At 43.7% G+C, this 18152-nt stretch overlaps 2 protein-coding genes across 5 annotated transcripts in view; one reads left to right on the forward strand and one right to left on the reverse strand.

Moving 5' to 3' along the window:
* The window catches only part of CACNA2D3 (calcium voltage-gated channel auxiliary subunit alpha2delta 3), an 879694-nt gene that overhangs the window by 155937 nt on the left and 705605 nt on the right, over positions 1-18152 (reverse strand). For all 3 annotated transcript variants that reach the window (XM_060402372.1, XM_060402371.1, XM_042236061.1), the window contains exons 19-25: positions 13946-14017; positions 13623-13684; positions 12026-12093; positions 8554-8599; positions 8298-8395; positions 6260-6353; positions 3292-3387 (exon numbers count right to left, since the gene is read on the reverse strand). In XM_060402372.1, the coding sequence (XP_060258355.1) occupies positions 3292-3387; positions 6260-6353; positions 8298-8395; positions 8554-8599; positions 12026-12093; positions 13623-13684; positions 13946-14017 (536 nt within the window). The remainder of the gene's footprint in view (positions 1-3291; positions 3388-6259; positions 6354-8297; positions 8396-8553; positions 8600-12025; positions 12094-13622; positions 13685-13945; positions 14018-18152) is intronic.
* The window catches only part of LRTM1 (leucine rich repeats and transmembrane domains 1), a 60657-nt gene that overhangs the window by 28896 nt on the left and 13609 nt on the right, over positions 1-18152 (forward strand). The gene's annotated exons all lie outside the window — the stretch shown is intronic.

An 18152-nucleotide genomic window follows, 5' to 3' on the forward strand; every position in this document is an offset into this window, starting at 1 on the left:
CAAGTGCATCCCAACAACTTCTGCTGGGTAAAAAGCATTGCTTTTAGAACCCCGAGCTGACTTTTCTCAGTACGGAGAGGACCTGTACAACATGCACCCCAGATTACTCAGAAATATTTTATATAACCCTGCAGTTAGACTCCCAGTGGGTGAAATGACTTTTCCTAGTATACCTAGTGAACTAATAGTCTTAGCATCTGAAGCAAGCAAATAAAGTCTCCAGAAATACTATCAGAAGACCAAAGGGTCAGAAAGCTTTGTCTTGCCTTAAAATCCAGACACATGATACATATTTTGAGGGGATCAACATCTTAAAAAGATCTCACTCTTCTTAGAAAAAGTGTAAAGAAGGTAAACTGGATCTCTGTGAGGATCTTTGCTGCTTCTTTCCTTCCCTCCCTCTGTACTGTGTGTTAATTGCTTGGTCAAGTCCAGGTCTTTCCAACCCCATGAACTGTAACCTGCGAGGCTCATCTGTCCATGGGATTTCCCATGCAAGAACACTGGAGTGGGTTGCCATTTCCTTCTCCAGGGGATCTTACCAACCCAGGGATCAAACCCGGGTCTCCTGCATTGCAGGCAGATTCTTTACCACCTGAGCCACCGGAGAAGCCCTTCCCTCCCTATTCTCCAGCAAACAGGACTGCACCTACTCCTGGATATGAGGGGCTGCTGTAGTGTTGGGTGAGACTGGTCTAAGTTTTAGGCAGAGCTGAATGATCTTGAGCCAGTTACTTGGGTTAGTTACTGAGTCTCTTAGCCCCATTTATTCATCTACAAAGTGGGAATAATAATATTACACTTACTGCAGTACTATCAGGATTATATAACACCATGTGTGAAAGGACTATGTAAGCTGAAACAATATATGGCTAATATTGGGGATGATAGCAGGTTATAGGGGCCATGAACTATAATAGATACACCTCCAAAATCAGGTGGTGGGGATAGGAGATAGAACCTCAGTGTAGGAGCCTGATGACATTACAGGTTAGCTCTAGCATGCGGACTTTATATTATCCAAACTTATTCCCAATACTTTGAACTCTCTTTAACAAAAACAGAGACATTTTAAACTTTTTCTAGCCCTGGTTAATAGTGTATCCAAATGGGGGGTATCAACAAATACCATTTGATTGGAGGGGGGTAGGTAGATATAAGATCCTAAGACAATGCAAGCCAAGGTGCCTCTATATGAATCAATAATAGGTGTTTCTTGAAGACAGAAGGATTATCATTTCATCCATCCAGATATCCAATGATCATTAACCCATTTTTCAGATGCAATGAGTGAGGTGAGCCAGACTGTGGGTGAGCCAGCAGTCTTGAGTGTGGTCCTGCCATCTTTTAAATCCATCACAATCACCTGAATATGAGATTAGCAAGGTATTAGGGTATGCCATTGTTAGTGCTTTCTTGCTTGTCTATTTGTATCTCAAAACACATAACAGGTTTTCCTTCTGAGGATTAGAAAGTCTACTTCCATGTCTTCCTTCGCCTCTCTGGATCCTAAAATGAGAAGAGGATGTGTATCCTGACAGTTCTAGTCCTTCCGAGGAACTTGCCTTCTGTTAAAGTATTTGTCTCAGGATACAGGGGCTTTCCTGGTGGCTCAGTGGTAAAGAATCTGCCTGCAATTCAGGAGATGTGGTTTCAATCCCTGGCTTGGGAAGATCCCCCGGAGTAGGAAATGGCAATCCACTCCAATATTCTTGCATGGGAAACTCCAGGGACAGAGGAGCCTGGTGGGGTGCAGTCCATGGGATTGCAGAGTGAGACACAACTTAGCAACTGGGCATGCAAGCACGCATGCACGCACAGGTGTAGAGAGGATTTCGAAAGAATCAAGTCACGACTACAGTCAGCCTCATAAATGACAAACTGAGGGGTTGAGAAAGAAAGAGCCTTCACATGGGAATTAAAAGCCAGTCTACAAAACAAACAAAAATCTATGGATCTGCCACTTACAGATGTGGTTTTATAAGATGACATGGTTGGGGTCCAGGACTCATCTAAGACACAAGAGCACAGCTCAATTGGACTTAATGGTACATAGTGCTCCTGACAGGCCAGCCCCTTTCAAACCACTAGACACCCAGTGCCTCCGTTATTCCCACTTCAGTGACCTCCTATCACTGACGGTCAGGATTTGTGAGGCTCCATAGCAACCTCTGGAATCACAAACACATACTCGGCAAACTCTGTACCTAAGACTCCACTCATCCCTGGCCTAATAATGACTCTTACTTCAGAGAAAAGAAACGGAAAAAATTTGTTAATAGGCTCAGGAAAGACTTCCCAGGCTCATACCAGCTCTGATCAAACACCAATTTAGAGAGTTAAGACCCTGGGGCTCTCTGAAGGTACAGGGGTTGAACAGTGTTGGTTTAAATGGCATCTGGGTACTGAAGTTGGTGACACTCAGCCCACTGTCCATCTGGTCTCTTTAGAATATGGAAACAGCATCAAAGAGAGGGCCACCAGAATGCCCAGTCCTAGCCGTGGGGCTCCATAGGCCCTCAGACTCTGAGCTGAGGCACAGGGGTTCATTAAAACATACACAAGCACACATCAGAATTGAAACACTGCTTCTCGGACAAGGAGAAATTCCTCAGCAGAGGTGCAAGATGGCTGAAAGCCCTCTGGTCATCTGTCAGGAGTTGAGTGAGTCCTCCCTCTGGCTGCTCCCCCAGGAGCCACACTATCTCTAGCATCCTTAAGTGACCCGTCAGGGTGGGAGAGAGCTCCAGGACAGAGGACAGATGCCAACAAGTGTGAAGAACAAAGTTGCGGAAAGGTCAGCAATGGGCAGGTGAACACACACACATTTTATATTTTACATTTAAAGTCACACAGTTGTGTCTGGCTCTTTGCAACCCCATGAACTGTACAGTCCATGGAATTCTCCAGGCCAGAATACTGGAGTGGGTAGCCTTTCACTCCTCCAGGGGACCTTCCCAACCCAGGGATCAAACCTAGGTCTCCTGCATTGCAGGCAGATTCTTTACCAGCTGAGCCATAACGGAAGCCCAAGAATACTGGAGTGGGTAGTCTATCCCTTCTCCAGGAGATCTCCCCAACCCAGGAATCAAACCTGGGTCTCCTGCATTGCATGGGGATTCTTTACCAACTGAGCTATCAGGGAAGCCAAAAACACACACACTGAGGTCCCCAAAGGAGAAGAGAGAGGAAAAATGTCAACAGGTCTGAGTTCTGTTTTCACTGCTGCTGGAATCAATGAATGATATAAACGCCCCTTTCATTATCCTGCTTCAGGAGCTTCCTACTTACTGATTGGTGAGCTGCTCTGCCCCAACAAACAGGTTGATTCTCGAGAGGCCTGTGCGAGTGCCAAGGAAGGCTACCTCCACGCCCTTGTCCGAATTCCTAAAACAGAGCAACACAAGTCAGGGGGATTCTGCCAGACAGTCAGTAGATAACAGCTTCTGCATTTTAAAACTCATGGAATGTTGTATGAAATAACAGCTTCGAAGCCTGAAATTTTGGTAGAAATTACAGAAACATACACACACCCACCCACACACAAGTACACACAGGATGCTGACTCTGATCCCTTACAAAGGTTTTCATGGTAATTTTTGCCAGAGAAACTATGACATCCATGACCTAGCTTGGTGTGCATAAGAAAATATACCCTGAAAGATAAATAAACACACCTTTATCTCAAGGTTCTGGATGCAAGCTCAGAAAGAGCCGGCCAACTTTGAGGAGAGGAAGGAAAGCCTTAGAGTTAGCTTTCTGAACTGATGCTACCAAGTCCATTCTTGGTCCTGAGATCGTTAGTGAAATCTGCCATTAGCAAAAACCAGCAACTTAGCCACTGATTCAAGTCTGGAGTATCCCACAGCCTGAAAATGTTTAGGACTTGAATTTTTCACCATTTAGGGGGCACCAACATGGAAGTTTTACCCTCACCATCAACCCCAGAAGGATCAGTAATGAAATGACTTCTGCAAATAGTTTGACAGGAGGCCATGCATAGGAACTCTAAGGAAGGCCTTAGCAAAGAAAACTCATTTGAAGATTCTCTGAAGATTTTTTTCAACAGTGAAGGTAAATTTTATGTTTGAACATGTTCTTCAGGGTATTCTCAGTGCTTACTTCTTCAAAACAAAACAAATAGTCTTTTGCCACAAATATACAGTTTTCTTCTACCAAAAAAGTATGAAGAGAATACTGATTCTTGAGTTTGCTTCCCTGCCCTAGATGCCAGTAGCAATTTGATTCAAAGCTTTATCCATGTCATCTTCAATATAAGATCTTTTAGTTACTTAATCTCTGACGGTTATCAAAGTGGTCAATACTACTTTTAAGTATTTAAGGGATGCATAAAAACCAACACTATGTATTAGTTTCTGTTCATAGCCTACACCAAGCAGGAAAGCCAGGCTGCCCAATCAGTAACAGATGTGGACTACAAAGCAAGCTACCATTTTGGAAATCTTTAGCATCTGTTAGGGGTGAATCAGCAATCTTTGCACAGGATTTTAAGTTTCCCAAGAACCTAAAAGAAACATTCCCACTAGAGAATGCAATCACAGAAAAGGTTCTGACGCTTTCCAAATCTCCCAGGGAATAAGATTCATGCAGGTAAGCAGTCCAAGGATACTCCTCAAATATAATGAGAGTAGTTTGTTATAACTTTCGGACTCCAGTCACGTATTAAACTACCTACCTTAGGAGTCATTTTAACTTTAAAATGTCTAGAAAAGAATTCTGTCCATGTCCAGTCCCAAACTTGTTTTTGCTTCCTTGTCTCCTGACCAAGGAAATAACATGACTATCTATTCATGTCATAAACCTGAGAATGATTCTTGACAGCTCAGCCTCCCTCCCCTCATACCACGAACTCATCATCAAGTCCTGGGGGTCTCACTTTCAAAGCATCCCTCTAGCGCATCCCTTCTCTCTGTACCCACAGCCACTGCCTTGGTCCAAGTGACAAATCCCTTGAACTGCTACTTATCACACTCTATTATCTACATATCAGCAGAAGGATTTTTTTTTAATGCAAATCTGATCATCTACTTCTTAAAATCTTCAAATGTCCTTAAAATTCTTCAGGGATTTCCCAATATTCTGACTATAATGTCCGAAATCCTTAACCTGATTCCCAATGTTCTAAACCATCAGGGCCCAGTGAACCCTTGTCTCCTGACATCTTCCAGCCTACCCTTCACAGTTTAGCTCTGCTGGCCTTCTTTAAATTCCTCAACTGTCCAAATACTCTCTTCCCTCAGGGTCTTGCACATGCTGTTCCATTTCTCTGGAATTCTCCTACGGAATACTTGAACTAGTTCCTTGTCACAGAAGCCTTTCCTTTCTTCTATCTCCGCTCTAGGTCTTACTACAGTCCACATGTCTAATTTTTCCTTCATGATTATCACAATTCTCAATCACACTATATTTCACAGGCACCACGATGATAAGGACTATGTTTGATTGAGTTATTTCCATTTCACCGATATCTGGCCCAGCGCTTGTCACAAAACAGACATGCAATCAATAGTTGATGAATGAATGAATGAGAATGAGAGCAGAGTGAGTGACGGACCTAATAGAGGAGAACAGACAAAAGGGAAGATAAAAGAAGGGAAGGAGCGAATCAAAGAATGAAAAAGGAGAGAGAACTGAGTAACATAGGACATGAAGGTAAAGGGCAAAAGGAACTTTTTAAAATTTTTAATCGTTAACAGGCTACTTAAAGTAGTAGAATAATAGTAATAATAATAATAGCTACTGCAGCACTTCTCATCCTAGTCTTTGACAACTTTCATCGGTTGCCCTCCTCCCCCTACATACTCCACTTCAGAAATGAAACCGCAGGGTTATGTCTGACACCCTAATGAAACAGAGCTCTCACTTTCCTGTCCTCCTCACAACCTAGCCTGGCCCAGATCCCAGGTTCCCTCCAGACTGTGGAGGAGAGGGAGCCACGGCAGGGCAGGAAGCAAAACGCTCCTTCCGCCTCCCTCGCTCTCGGAAGTGTCACCCTACCTCAGCAGACCGAATTTCATGTAATGTTAAAATTCAAACAAATTATATGTCAAACCCAGGAGCTTGCCATCCAAGTCAGAGCCGCTAATCTGCTCTAGCTCTTGTGGTTTGGAGCTTTGGGGAAAATTAAAGAACTTTAACACCAGCCTCCTAAAGCAACTTTAGTTCTTTAAACCATAACCATATTTCGGACGGCTTGTGGGGAAATGGCCATGAAAAGGGGACATGTGCAACCACTTACTCAGATTTGTTGAGGGCAAGGCTGGTCCAATAGGCTTCAATGGGAGCACTCACCACAGCATCAAAAAGGACTTCCTGTATCAATTCTTTATCACCTGTTGGGAAACACAGACTTGAAAAGATGGCTTTGGCTGGACCCCAAACTACAGCATGAGAGGTGCTCACCAGACTCATTCTGCAGTATCTGCAGGCTACTGTCTCCTGCGGTGTGTTGCTGTGTTAACTGCCCACCAGGTGAGAATATGAAACTGCTCTGACACCTGATACACCACGAGACACGGCCTCCAAAGCATGCGGATAAGATGACAGTAAATTGAGAGTGCTGGGTGTCTCACACTTCCAGTTGCCACTTTCCCTCCCCATCGAATAGTTGGTGCCATAGACCAGCAAGCCAACTCTGGGATTTGGAGATTTGGAGACTGGAAGGCAGCACTCCTCGGAAAATTTTCTCTTTTCATCCCCATTTCTGCCCTCTATCAAAATTTGCAATTCTTCAGGGCCCTGATTTTGATTGTAAGGGAGAGGGATATGATAGCTAATCATTTCTGGGACTCTTATTTTGTGACTTCTTCCATCTAAGCTTTTATTTATTTATTTCCATCCTAAAGCGAGACATTCATCCTTATCCAGATGAGTTCTTGATAGAGCTCTGTGGAAGAGGATGAGAAATCAGGAGGATATCATGAGTCTAGCAGAGGGATCCTAAAACCCTCCAGCTTTATCACCTACAGCAGGCCAGTGCTCACCGTGGCTGGTGGCCAAGAAGATGGTGCAGCTTTGCTGTAAAAGCAAAACCTGGAAACAACTCATCATGAAATAGACAATGAATAAATTGAGACATAGTTACATAGTAGAATACCACATAGTAATTCAAGTAAATGCATCAGAGCTAAATGATCAACACAAATCTCAAAAATATAATGTATGATGAATGAAACATAGGTTGTGGGATAATGTATATTATACAATATATAAATTTTAGTATACAAAGTAATGAACATAATGATATATAATGGATATGGATGCATAGGTATATCTGTATATTTTGGTGTATATATATATATAGCACACAATGCATGGGAATGGTGAATAAATACAGAGTGGTAATTCTCTCTGAGAGGGAAGTGGGACCACTCAGGGTCTTCAACATTATCTTTGATATTTCATTCCTTAAAAAGTGCCTGCAGCAAATATGGCAAAAAGTTTAAAATTTGACAAAGCTGGATGGTAAATGTAAGTGCTTCTTTATATTAGTGTTCCACTTTCGTTTCTTAAATATGTCACTCAAAAAGGCAAATGAAACGAAAAATTGAGTTCACATGACGTCCATCTGATCCTTTCTCTACTAGAGCATATCCCGAAAAGCAAATCCATTTCATGAAGACGTGGTTTGGATGTGGATAATCTTACACCTCTCAGAGGGCTGTTAGGTTTTTCTGTAAGGTAACACATGCAAAGAACTTTTCATATCACTAACAAGTGGTATCTGCTAGGGGTAGGGGTGAGTGCCGTGCTCATTTCTGGTGAATCCCTTGTGCCCAGACTTTAGCTACTGGAATTAATACCATAAGCCTGTGTTTGTCCAGGGGACTGTTCCTTGCACTTGGTGAGCTTGGCCTGCTGCTGCTCTCTCCTTGCCCCGCTCCTTCTCCCCCTGCACCAGCTCCTGGCCATTTCCGATTCACCGAGCTCCCTGAGGGGCACTTGGTGGGAGGAGGGGCAGCAGGATGTACACCGCGAGAGGCAACATGTCACAGCGGCAGGTCCCACCCTGGACAGAAACCAGGAGACCTAGAGCATGGCCTTGGATGAGACAAGTCTTATTTTCAGCCCTTGTGTCTCATGTGCAAAATAAGAGAGTAGCTGTTGATAGTCTCCTTCCAGCTGTAACATTTTCATCCTACTCAGGTGCTTGACTACATAGTTTGGTAATAGGACACATTCAATGTGAAGGGTTAAATTGGGACTGAGTTCATCCACACCCCCTCCACTGCCCAACCACCACATGCACAGACATGCGCACTGGAAAGCACACTCACATTGGAGCAGAGGTTCTTTGCCTTTGAGGTAGAGTTTAATAGCTTCTAGCTGAGACAGATGACGGTGCTCTGGGTGTAGGTCAGTGTTGCAGTAGGACCTAGGAATGTGACATGGCCCAAAACAAGAATGTGTACATATTTATAGCATCACTTTCCTTTGCCTTTGAATCAGGAGAACTGGGCAAGGGAGTACAGGCAACTTGAAATCAAAGAGGACAATAAATACCAATGCTGAGAAGGACTGTTTCATTCTTACCATTCGTCTGCCAAGGACACATCAGGGTGTTCTAAGTCATGCAGGCCTGGAGGTCAAGAAGAAGGGCGTCATGAGTATGTATCATCTGTGTGGGGCACTGACTCCCTGCATTCTCTTCTATGTTTCAAATGTTCTAGGGTTAAGGCCATGGGGAGAGGGGGTTAAGAGTAGACATCAATCCCAAAGACATCTGCCTGGGAAAAGGGACTCGGCACATAGGAAACATTTTTGTCTCAGGCAGAACCTTCCCCCAACTTCCACTTCATTCAGCCACTACTGCAACCTCCCCGGACAGAGTCTCCCAGACTCAACTCCTTGCACATAAATGAGGCACCAGTAGGTCCTGGGAAAGAAGCTTAGCACAACAGTGGAGATACCAACTTTGGAGGCCCACACAGTACAGCCTGAGTCAGGAAATTGAGTGGGCCACTAAACTCTTGTGTGATGTCAGCAGGTTGCTTTACTTTTCTAAATGTCAGTTTCTTTTTGTGCAAAATAGTAATAATAATCATCCCTAAGGGACAGGTGGTTGGGAGGGTGAAACTATACGGTGAATGGTATGAGACTGCCAAAACTCAACTGTTTTTAACCAGCAAAACCTGCTAGGTGATACAGGATCCTAAGCAGAAATGAGTCGTCAGCCTGGAGAGGTAGCTAGGAGAACTGAGGCTTGCAGGGAATTGGAGAGTGTTTATAGAATGCTCGAGATGCCCTAAGTGTACGAAACCACTCTTTCTCCTTGTGTCTTTATGTGACTTCACTTTCATGGGTCATCAGCAGACACACGCTGCTAAGTGACCACCTCAGAAACTCCACTGATTGAGAATGGCAATTTCCCTCATGATCAAAGATATCTTACTGCGCTCAGGACTCCAGTATCCTCCTCAAACACAAATGTACAAAATAAATAGCAAAATACTAGAACCAGCATCACATACTCCTGTTTGACTTCATAGTTGGGAATAAATTATATAGAATATCATCCTATATGACACAAGTGGCCATACCCTGGCTCCAGCACCTACTGGCGGGATGAGCTTGGGAATGCCACAATAGTGCCAAAGGTCATAGACTACTCCAGAGGGTTGAATGGGATAGCGATTAGTCCCTAGGGCAATCCGTGCGTCAATCCACGCTTTCCTCCCTTTCTTGCTTCTTCCACTCCTACCTCCCTCCCTTCCATTCTTCCTTCAATTTATTTATGGAGCATCAACTATGAGCCAGGTACTATTCTAGGTCTACAGCCTTGAAAACATAACAGAGACCAAAAGAAAAAGCACTAATTGTCTCATGATATTTACTTTCTAGTGGCAGAAAAGAGATAAGAAAATAAAGTTAAAATACATAGCTTATCACTAGTGAGGAGTATGAAGTTAAGGGAGAGAATGAAGCAAGGAGAGGGGGTCCCAAGAGATGAGGAGGGATGAGGGAGTGTCAGTGTTAACTGCTGGAGTCTGGGATGCTTCACTGAGACAGTGACTTTAAGCAAAGACCTGCAAGAAGTGAGGGGAGAGCCAGGGAGTAACTGAGGCGCTTGTGGCAGAAGGAATCACAGGTGCAGAGGCCCTGAACTGGATCTCGCCTTCCTGGAATATTGCGTTAAGGATATCAATTCTATATATATTTCTAGTTTCTGTGCTCATCAGTCTTCATCTACAAATCTCTCTACCTAGACCCTAAAGGGAAGATCTTTTTGATTGCTTCCTCTCTGAGCTTCTAGACCACCAAGGAAATATGGCTGTTCTCTAACTCTCTCACCTCCAATTTAGATACTCCTGACAAAATCACATCTACTCTTGATCGATAATGCTGACAATAATAACATTAGCTCCAACTGACTGAACAAGTACTGTGTGCAACATATCTGTATCGAGATATGCGTGTGTGTGTGTGTCCACGCACATGTGCTCAGTCATATGCTCTTGGCAACTCTGCGACTATAGCCTGCCAGGCTCCTCTGTCCATGGAATTCTCCAGGCAAGAATATTGCAGTGGGTAGTCATTCCCTTCTCCAGGGGATTTCCTGACCGAGGGACTGAACCCACGTCTCCTGCTTTGCAGGCAGATTCTTTACTATCTGAGCCACCAGGGACTGTTCTGACCATAAGCTACTTCCTCACCTTGACCTCAGATGGCTTAGATGTGAATTTTCTGTCTTCATGGGCAGGACATCTACAGAGTCACATGTGGCTCATGGAGCCAGAAAATTAAAGAAGATTTTTAAAAAGATCCCTGAGAATACATCCTGTTGAGTATTTTGCTCAAATCACAAAGTTGCCTGTTTTTTCCTTGCCTGTCTCTAGGAAGAGGGAGCACATACTTGATTGCCTCTGTAGTGGGGACACTCTGAGCTTTGTCCAGGTCAAAATGACCCACATTCACTCTCCTTCCTATTCCTTAAGACCTCACAATCAGTTGGGAGATAAAACCCAAAGTCTATGAAACGTTGTGGGGACACTGGGCAGTAGAGCAGGCCATATATGGAATCTGCCACTTCAGGGACTTCCTATCTCCTTCTTGCTTCTCTGCTACATCACTGGAATGAATCACAAAGCAGTCCAGCTTCTGGAAGTTCACTATCCTCATTTGTAACCACTTCCAACCCACGAAAAGCTGGATTGTAACTGACCTTCCCACTCTTGGCATACTCCCTGAGGATACCCAGGATACCCACACTCCCTGAGGATACCCAAAAAGAACACTGGTCTGGTTCACCTCCTTCTCTGTCAAGATGCAAAAATTTAACACCTGGGTAGGGCCGCTCTGGGAGTGAAGCCTTTCACATGCTACCCCCAGTGCTGCTTTTGAGCTGGTGATACTGGTAAAGATAACTTCTCTGAGCTACTGGGTTGTTGGGAGATGTAAAGGACAGTATGGGGAAGACAGCAGTTTTAAAGATTAACGGGCTGTAACAACTGCTACCATTTACTGGGAGTCCCCAGTGCACTGGCGCTTTATGAAGACAAGAAGAGCTAAGAACCTCAAGATGCTCCTTATTCCTTCTGACTTAGATAAATCATTTGAATGATCACATTTCCCTTGGACCTAGGCTGCCTCAAAACACAAGTGAAATTTGTAGCTCAATGTGGAGAAGACTAAGGCTTGCCTACCTTTATTTTCCTTTTCCTGGGCTTGAGTTTTTATACTAATTCATATTTTTCTTGGTACTGATTTTTATGTATGAGAAGAATACAGCTGGTAGATGGATGGTTCCTATGAGTTGCCTCGACAACTTTGTGGATAAAAGCACAACATAAATAAATGAAACCATAAGGAAAGCTGCCACTATCTGGGAGTCCCAGGCATCTGAAACAGTCTAAGAGAGCAAGGTAAAATCAGGGGGGTAAATGGTTGAGTCAAACGTCCATTAGAGAAAGGGCTGGATAGCTGAGCAAATTCTTCAGCTAACCCAGTGGCTTCAGGGCTTTCTTCCCACATGAAAGGATTAAGATGGATAAAGACAGCATCTTACCTTCTTCAATAGTTACATTCCCTCGGAAGAAATATTTCCCATGGCCTCTGGAGAGCGCCACACCTAAACTGTGCAGAGAAACAAAGCAGATCTTGAAATCCATAACATTGACTGGAACAGACTTGTTGGCTAACTTCTTATTTTCCATTTTCACATTTCCATTTCATGTTCTGTAAGCAATTTTTTTTTCAAAAGTTTACTTTCAAAACCCCACTGATTAGAGTTGGTGTTGGTCTTTCTTAGATTTGATCAGCTGCTTCAATGTAATTTCTGATTGGAAGTGCAGCAGCAATGGGTGGCTCTCAAGTATGTTTAAAAGAGGTGTGGCGACTGCTACAAGCCCCTGAGCAAGCCCTTCTCTTAGATGCTTTTGTAAGAGCTACATGCCCTAATAATCTTCATTACCGCTTTATGCATCCCCTGCCCTACATTTAGCCACACAAGGGTCTTTCCAGACTATAGAGTTTGAGATGAGGGAGAATTAACCCCTTTCTAATGGCAAAAATGAACACTTCTGCTCTCACTTGAATGTAGCCACATGACTGTATGGTGGGTTTCTTTGCCCAAGCCTCTTCCTTGTCTGATAGACAGTAAAGCGTCTGTCTACAATGCGGGAGACCCGGGTTTGATCCCTGGGGTTGGGAAGGTCCCCTGGAGAAGGAAATGGCAATCCATTCCAGGACTATTGCCTGGAAAATCCCACGGATGGAGGAGCCTGGGGGGCTGCAGTCCATAGCATCGCAAAGAGTTGGACACGACTGAGCGACTTCAATTTAAGCTCCTTCCTTTTTCGTCTAAAGTCAGAGAATATGTTTGATGACACAGTCTCATCGTTTGGCAAACCCACTTAGCAGTCATGTGTTTCCTCAAGTGCTCTGGTTCCAAATGGAATTCACCCAAGATCCCTGGCCATATACGACAACACCACCACAGATTTTATTAAGATGGATCCAGAGTCAGTAAACTCTTTTTCCCCTGAGCTCTGTGAGGCATCAGTTGAAGAACACAAAGAAGTCCTACCAAAGTAACTTTTTACAAAAAGCATTATCACACTAAGTTAATAGCGGGAAACTTTAGAATGCCACATAAGAAAGCAGGCAAGGGGGGCAAGTGCATTTTTCAAGATTTTTACAAAGAGAAATAACAGGATTGAAAGGCAGACAAGCACAGAGGAACAGTACGGAGAAATTAAAACCGAAGCACAACACGTAGGGATGAATATGCTGCCTCGAAGTGTGAAGGAACACTTTTTGATCATGGAAATAAAGGGCAGCAAGTTAGATGGTTAAGGACCCTGGTAACCCGCTGAATTTATCTCTCCACCCTTAGTTGGAACCCCCAAAGCTTATTTGCTTGATAATGAGATGCAAAGCCATGGCAAATTGAATGAGTTCTCCTAGGTGAGCCTGAACCATTTTTCCCCTTATGGAAAACAAAAACAAAAGCAGCCTGGGAAAAGCCCCTTCCTCACTCTTTCCAGCCTTTCGGCAGGATGTTTGGTTATCTTCAGATGATGAGCTCTGAGAGTGTCAGCAGGTTTTGTACAAACACAACTGATGGGTCTGATGGAATGTCCATGTATTATGGTCAGCTCTACCTGAAAGGAGTACCCTTGATGTCTGTATAATAGTAGTCATTTGTCATCACCAAAACCCGTTTCTAGATTGAAAAAACAAAAAAAGGTCGTAGAGAAAAGAAAACATGGTTAGTCTGCTAGGTGAAGTTTTCAGAAATAAATAAAAATAAATGGACACACTATGATCAGGTTAACAGTACTACATGAATCTTGTTTGAGATAAGTAAAGACAAGAGAAAAATGAGCTCAGTGAATGATATTTACTCCAGATAGAGCTTTCAAAGCTAATTTTTCACAGTGGTTTGTTTTAAATTAAGCAGCAAGAATGTTTGAGAAAAATGTACCCCTTTGTCCACGGTCTTCTTCACCTCCATGGAAAACTTCCCGGTCTTTCTATTCACCATGGCATTTCTTAACTAAAATGATAAAAAAAAATTGGGGTTAGTGCTTCCCAGGGTTACCATACTGTCTTGGACACCTTTCACCATCTAGCTTGAATGCATCTTTGCTGTCTTGTGTATGCAGGGCTGGCCTGTTTCCCCATCCACTCTTGGTGTACTTTTGCAGTAAGTCTAAATACTATTTTCAGATCTCTGAAATGGGGCTTTGGAAGAATAAACAACCAACTGTTCTTGTCTAGGGGGAGAGAGGCTAATAAAAATAAATAAAGGACCATCAACTTCAATTTGGGGTGCTCATGTAAACCTCAGGGCAACGGTGGCCAAAAAAACCTTTTCAACGTTAAATCCTGAGAGTCAGGGAACAAACCCCCAGCAAATGCTGAAATACTCAAGAAGCAAGGAAGTCTCAGGGCACAAGTTACATTTTCACAAAGGGTATTGGTTTGTTATGGAGAAAATCATTTTCGAAAACACAATCAAGTTAAAGATATTTTCCTATATAGTAGTTTTTTGTTTGGTTGGTTGTTTTCAAAAGCCAACCATCTGGAAGATAGGGATTAGCTTTTCACAGCATGAACCATCTTCAAATACTCACTGTGAAATCTGGGCCACTGAAAAGCTTGGCTGAGGCTGATGGGCAGTGAACGGGGCAACCCTGCGTCTGATTTTTGAAGGTCTCATCTGGGAACCATGAGCCTCCGTCCCTTCCCCCACCCCTGGCTGATCTCTGCTAATTACTGCTGGCCCTTCTGTGAGTTCAGAGAAGGACAGCAGACACAGTGATGAAAGCTGTGCCATCGTGGGCACCAATAGGAGACGACGGGAAGGCCATTTAATGAAACAGGAGCAAATGCTGACATGCCACAGCCTGTCAGGAAAGGCTTTTTCCCAGCCCCATGCTTGTTTTTTTTTCTTTTAATTCTTTCCCCTCTTTTCTCCTTTGAGGAGCTTGAATAAGATCTGGCCGATAGAGAACTGCAGTGCTTGCAAGCAACCTAAATTTGACGCGGGGCCTGTCTAGATTTGGGTTCACATTCCCATCTTCTGTGCAAGAGAGTAAAAGCATAATTTTTAGCTGGAGGCATGTATAAAATAAAACATATATTTTACTCTAGATATTTTTTAACAACACATAATGGGCATTTCTGGAAATATTTTCCCATTTTAACTTTTGTGGTTTTGGATGGGGAGAGCTGGTCCTAATTAAGTCTACTTTCTAACTCTTAAGAACAGCTCGATTTATCTTTGACATGGTTTTCATTTTTCCTCTTTCTGGTGCCTGCCTAAAGCCATTTGGGACCTGCCCCTCTCACATTCCCCAGGCGAGTCAGAGATTAGGTAAGCTTCTCCATGCCTCAGCGCCGCCCCACCCCCAACTCCCAGTAGCTGAGGATGATCCGCGCCAGGACCTGGGAGGGTCCGAAGCCGGGTTCACTAATACTTTCTGGAGGCAGATGCTTAGATGATTAGTCTAGTCTTTCCCTTTCCTTTGGGCTTCCTGGTGGCTCAGACGGTAAATAGTCTGCCTGCAGTGCAGCAGAGCTGGGTTCGATCCCTGGGTAGGGAGGATCCCCTGGAGAAGGAAATGGCAACCCACATCACTATCCCGTGCCTGGAAAATTCCAAGGAGGAGGAGTCTGGTGGGCTATCCTCCATGGAGTCACAAAGAGTCAGACCCTGAGCGACTTCACTTTCTTTCTTTCCCTTTCCTTCGGTTATAATGGAAACAGATTCCACTTATTGAACACTGAGGCAGGACAGCACTGTCATTCAGAAATGGACTCTGGAGCCAGAAGTCTGAACAGATCACTTGCCCCCACTGTGCCTCAGTTTCTCTTTCTGCGAAATGCTATTAATGAGAGCACACGTCTCATAAAGCTGCAGTGAGAATCTGAGAGCTACTGTGCAGAAGAGTGCCTTGTACACCCTAAGCATTCATAGGGGTAAGCTGTCCTCCATGGTTATCCTCACCAGCAGCAGCAACTTCATTATTATCCCCTCTCTCTTCTTTCATGTCAGACTCCTCTCAATAGCTTAAAATGTTAGGATTCAAACTCAAGCTTGCTTGACACAGATATGACCTCACATCGTTTTTGTTAGTACATAGGGTCTATGTTTTAAATGTGGTCACGAAATTCAACACAAGCCTAGCTGCCAAAAGAAGCAGGATGCTCCTTCCAAGAATTTCTCCACAGCTGGGCAGACACATGCTGCTTCTTCCTCGACTCTGCCTGTCTGGTGTTTTCAAGATCTTTACTTAAACTGCCCTCTGCTACATATGTACAAACCCCATTGGCAGACGCGTGGGCACATGGGATCTTGTGTAGCCTTCATAAAGACGCTTTGCATAGATTCCAGAATTCTCTAATCAAGGATGTGCAAATCCCTAGGAGAGAAATGGTAACTTGGGTTTTCACAATCAAGCACATTGATAGTGAAGGAATTCATGTCTCAAATGTACCTTCTTTTCAAGCAGACAAGAGACCCAAATTAAACTCGCACAACCAGAGACCTCCTGGTGAAGCGTAAGAGCACTGACTTGCTAGACCTGCGGGAACTCTGAAGGCAGACACAGAATCCAGTTCTGGCAATCATATCAAGGTGAGGAACAAGGCTGGGAAGCCGAAGACAAAGCAAGAAAAGGGCAAGGAAACAGAAAGCATCTGTCAAATCATTGTTAGTTAAAGGCGATATCAGCTCACGGAAAATTAACCTGGGCACAGGTGATGATGACTCGACAACTGGGGTACAGATGAGCCAAGTAATAAATCTCTTCAGGAAACCTGAAAAGGAGAAGTGCAGGTGTCAGCCTAGTGTTTAACGAGCAGAAGGCCAGCTTCCTGGATGTGCGGACTCCCAAGTAAGAACGAGCATCAAGTTTGCTTCCCATGTCAATTAAAATGTAAAAAAATGAAGGAAGGGATGGAGAAGCATGCTGATGACAGGGTTCAAAACTTCTTGGAAAGAAACAAAAAGATGCAGTGAAGTCAAAATAAAGCAACTGATAGAGAGGGAAGAGAAAGCAAACTAATGGAATGCACCCTTTAAAATCACGTGATACAGTTTAGCAACAGACATACATTAATAAGAAGGTTATCTGAGGGTTGATAATGCCGAGAATAGTACTAATAACAGCTACCACTCAGAATGCTCACAGTGTCTGAGCAACAATGTTGACACTTTTGTATCTTTCAATATAGTAACACACCAGCATTCACAATAGTTCTGTGAGGTACTACTGCTATCATACTCATTTGACTGAGAAAAAAAAAACCTATACCAAAATTGAGATGTAGAGAAAATAATGGTTTGCCTGAGACCCACAGCCAGCAAATAGCAGAGGTGGGGCTTGAAATCAGGCAGGCAAATGCCTGAACTGCATTCCTCGGGACTGCACTAGCCTACTTCTTGATAGGAGCAGGTTGAAAGGGTAGGGCATGTACGTTAGGCGTGGTATGATCAAAAGACCCAGACGTGAATCCTGATGATGATGTCTAAAGAACAAGAAGATATAAAACTATACCAGGTCACTGAGCTGACATGACGTCAGGTCACCAGCACTCGGGAAAAGAGAATAGATGAAGAAACAGACTTTTTCTTTTTTTTTTTTTTTTAATCAAACAGCAAAGATGTTGTCTGCATTGGGGTTTAAAAGAGATAGCCCAGATGAAGAAGGAAATAGGGTAAATGTCTAAAACAGATATGATTCTCGCATTTTACAAGCAAGGAAAAATCTCAGAGATTTATGCTAGCTAAGTAATGTCCAGGTTGCAGAGGATATGAAGAGAGGAAAAGCAAGCAGCAAGGGGACTATGATGCTGGCTGCATTTCTGAAAGCACAGGAACCCAGCCTATGCACTTCAAATAGCTTTCCTCAACATCCCTCTGGGAAGCAAGACAGAGGGGGAGGTAGAAACAAGGCTGACTCAGTGATGGAGCTCAGAAAAGGGCCTCTGACAGGTCAGGGGGGCACAAGCAGAGACACCCTGCCTGCGCATGGAGGCTCCATATAGAAAGGAGAGAGCAAGGGTCCAGATTTGGACACCCGGGAAGTTAGGATTCAATTAAGGACAGTCTGCCTGGATTCACAAAAGATGGTGTGTCTAACAAATCTGATTTACTGAGGCAGGAACAAGAAGAATGCTGGGGC

The sequence above is a fragment of the Ovis aries genome, chromosome 19, assembly GCF_016772045.2.
Source record: "Ovis aries strain OAR_USU_Benz2616 breed Rambouillet chromosome 19, ARS-UI_Ramb_v3.0, whole genome shotgun sequence".
NCBI classification, from domain to species: Eukaryota; Metazoa; Chordata; class Mammalia; order Artiodactyla; family Bovidae; genus Ovis; species Ovis aries.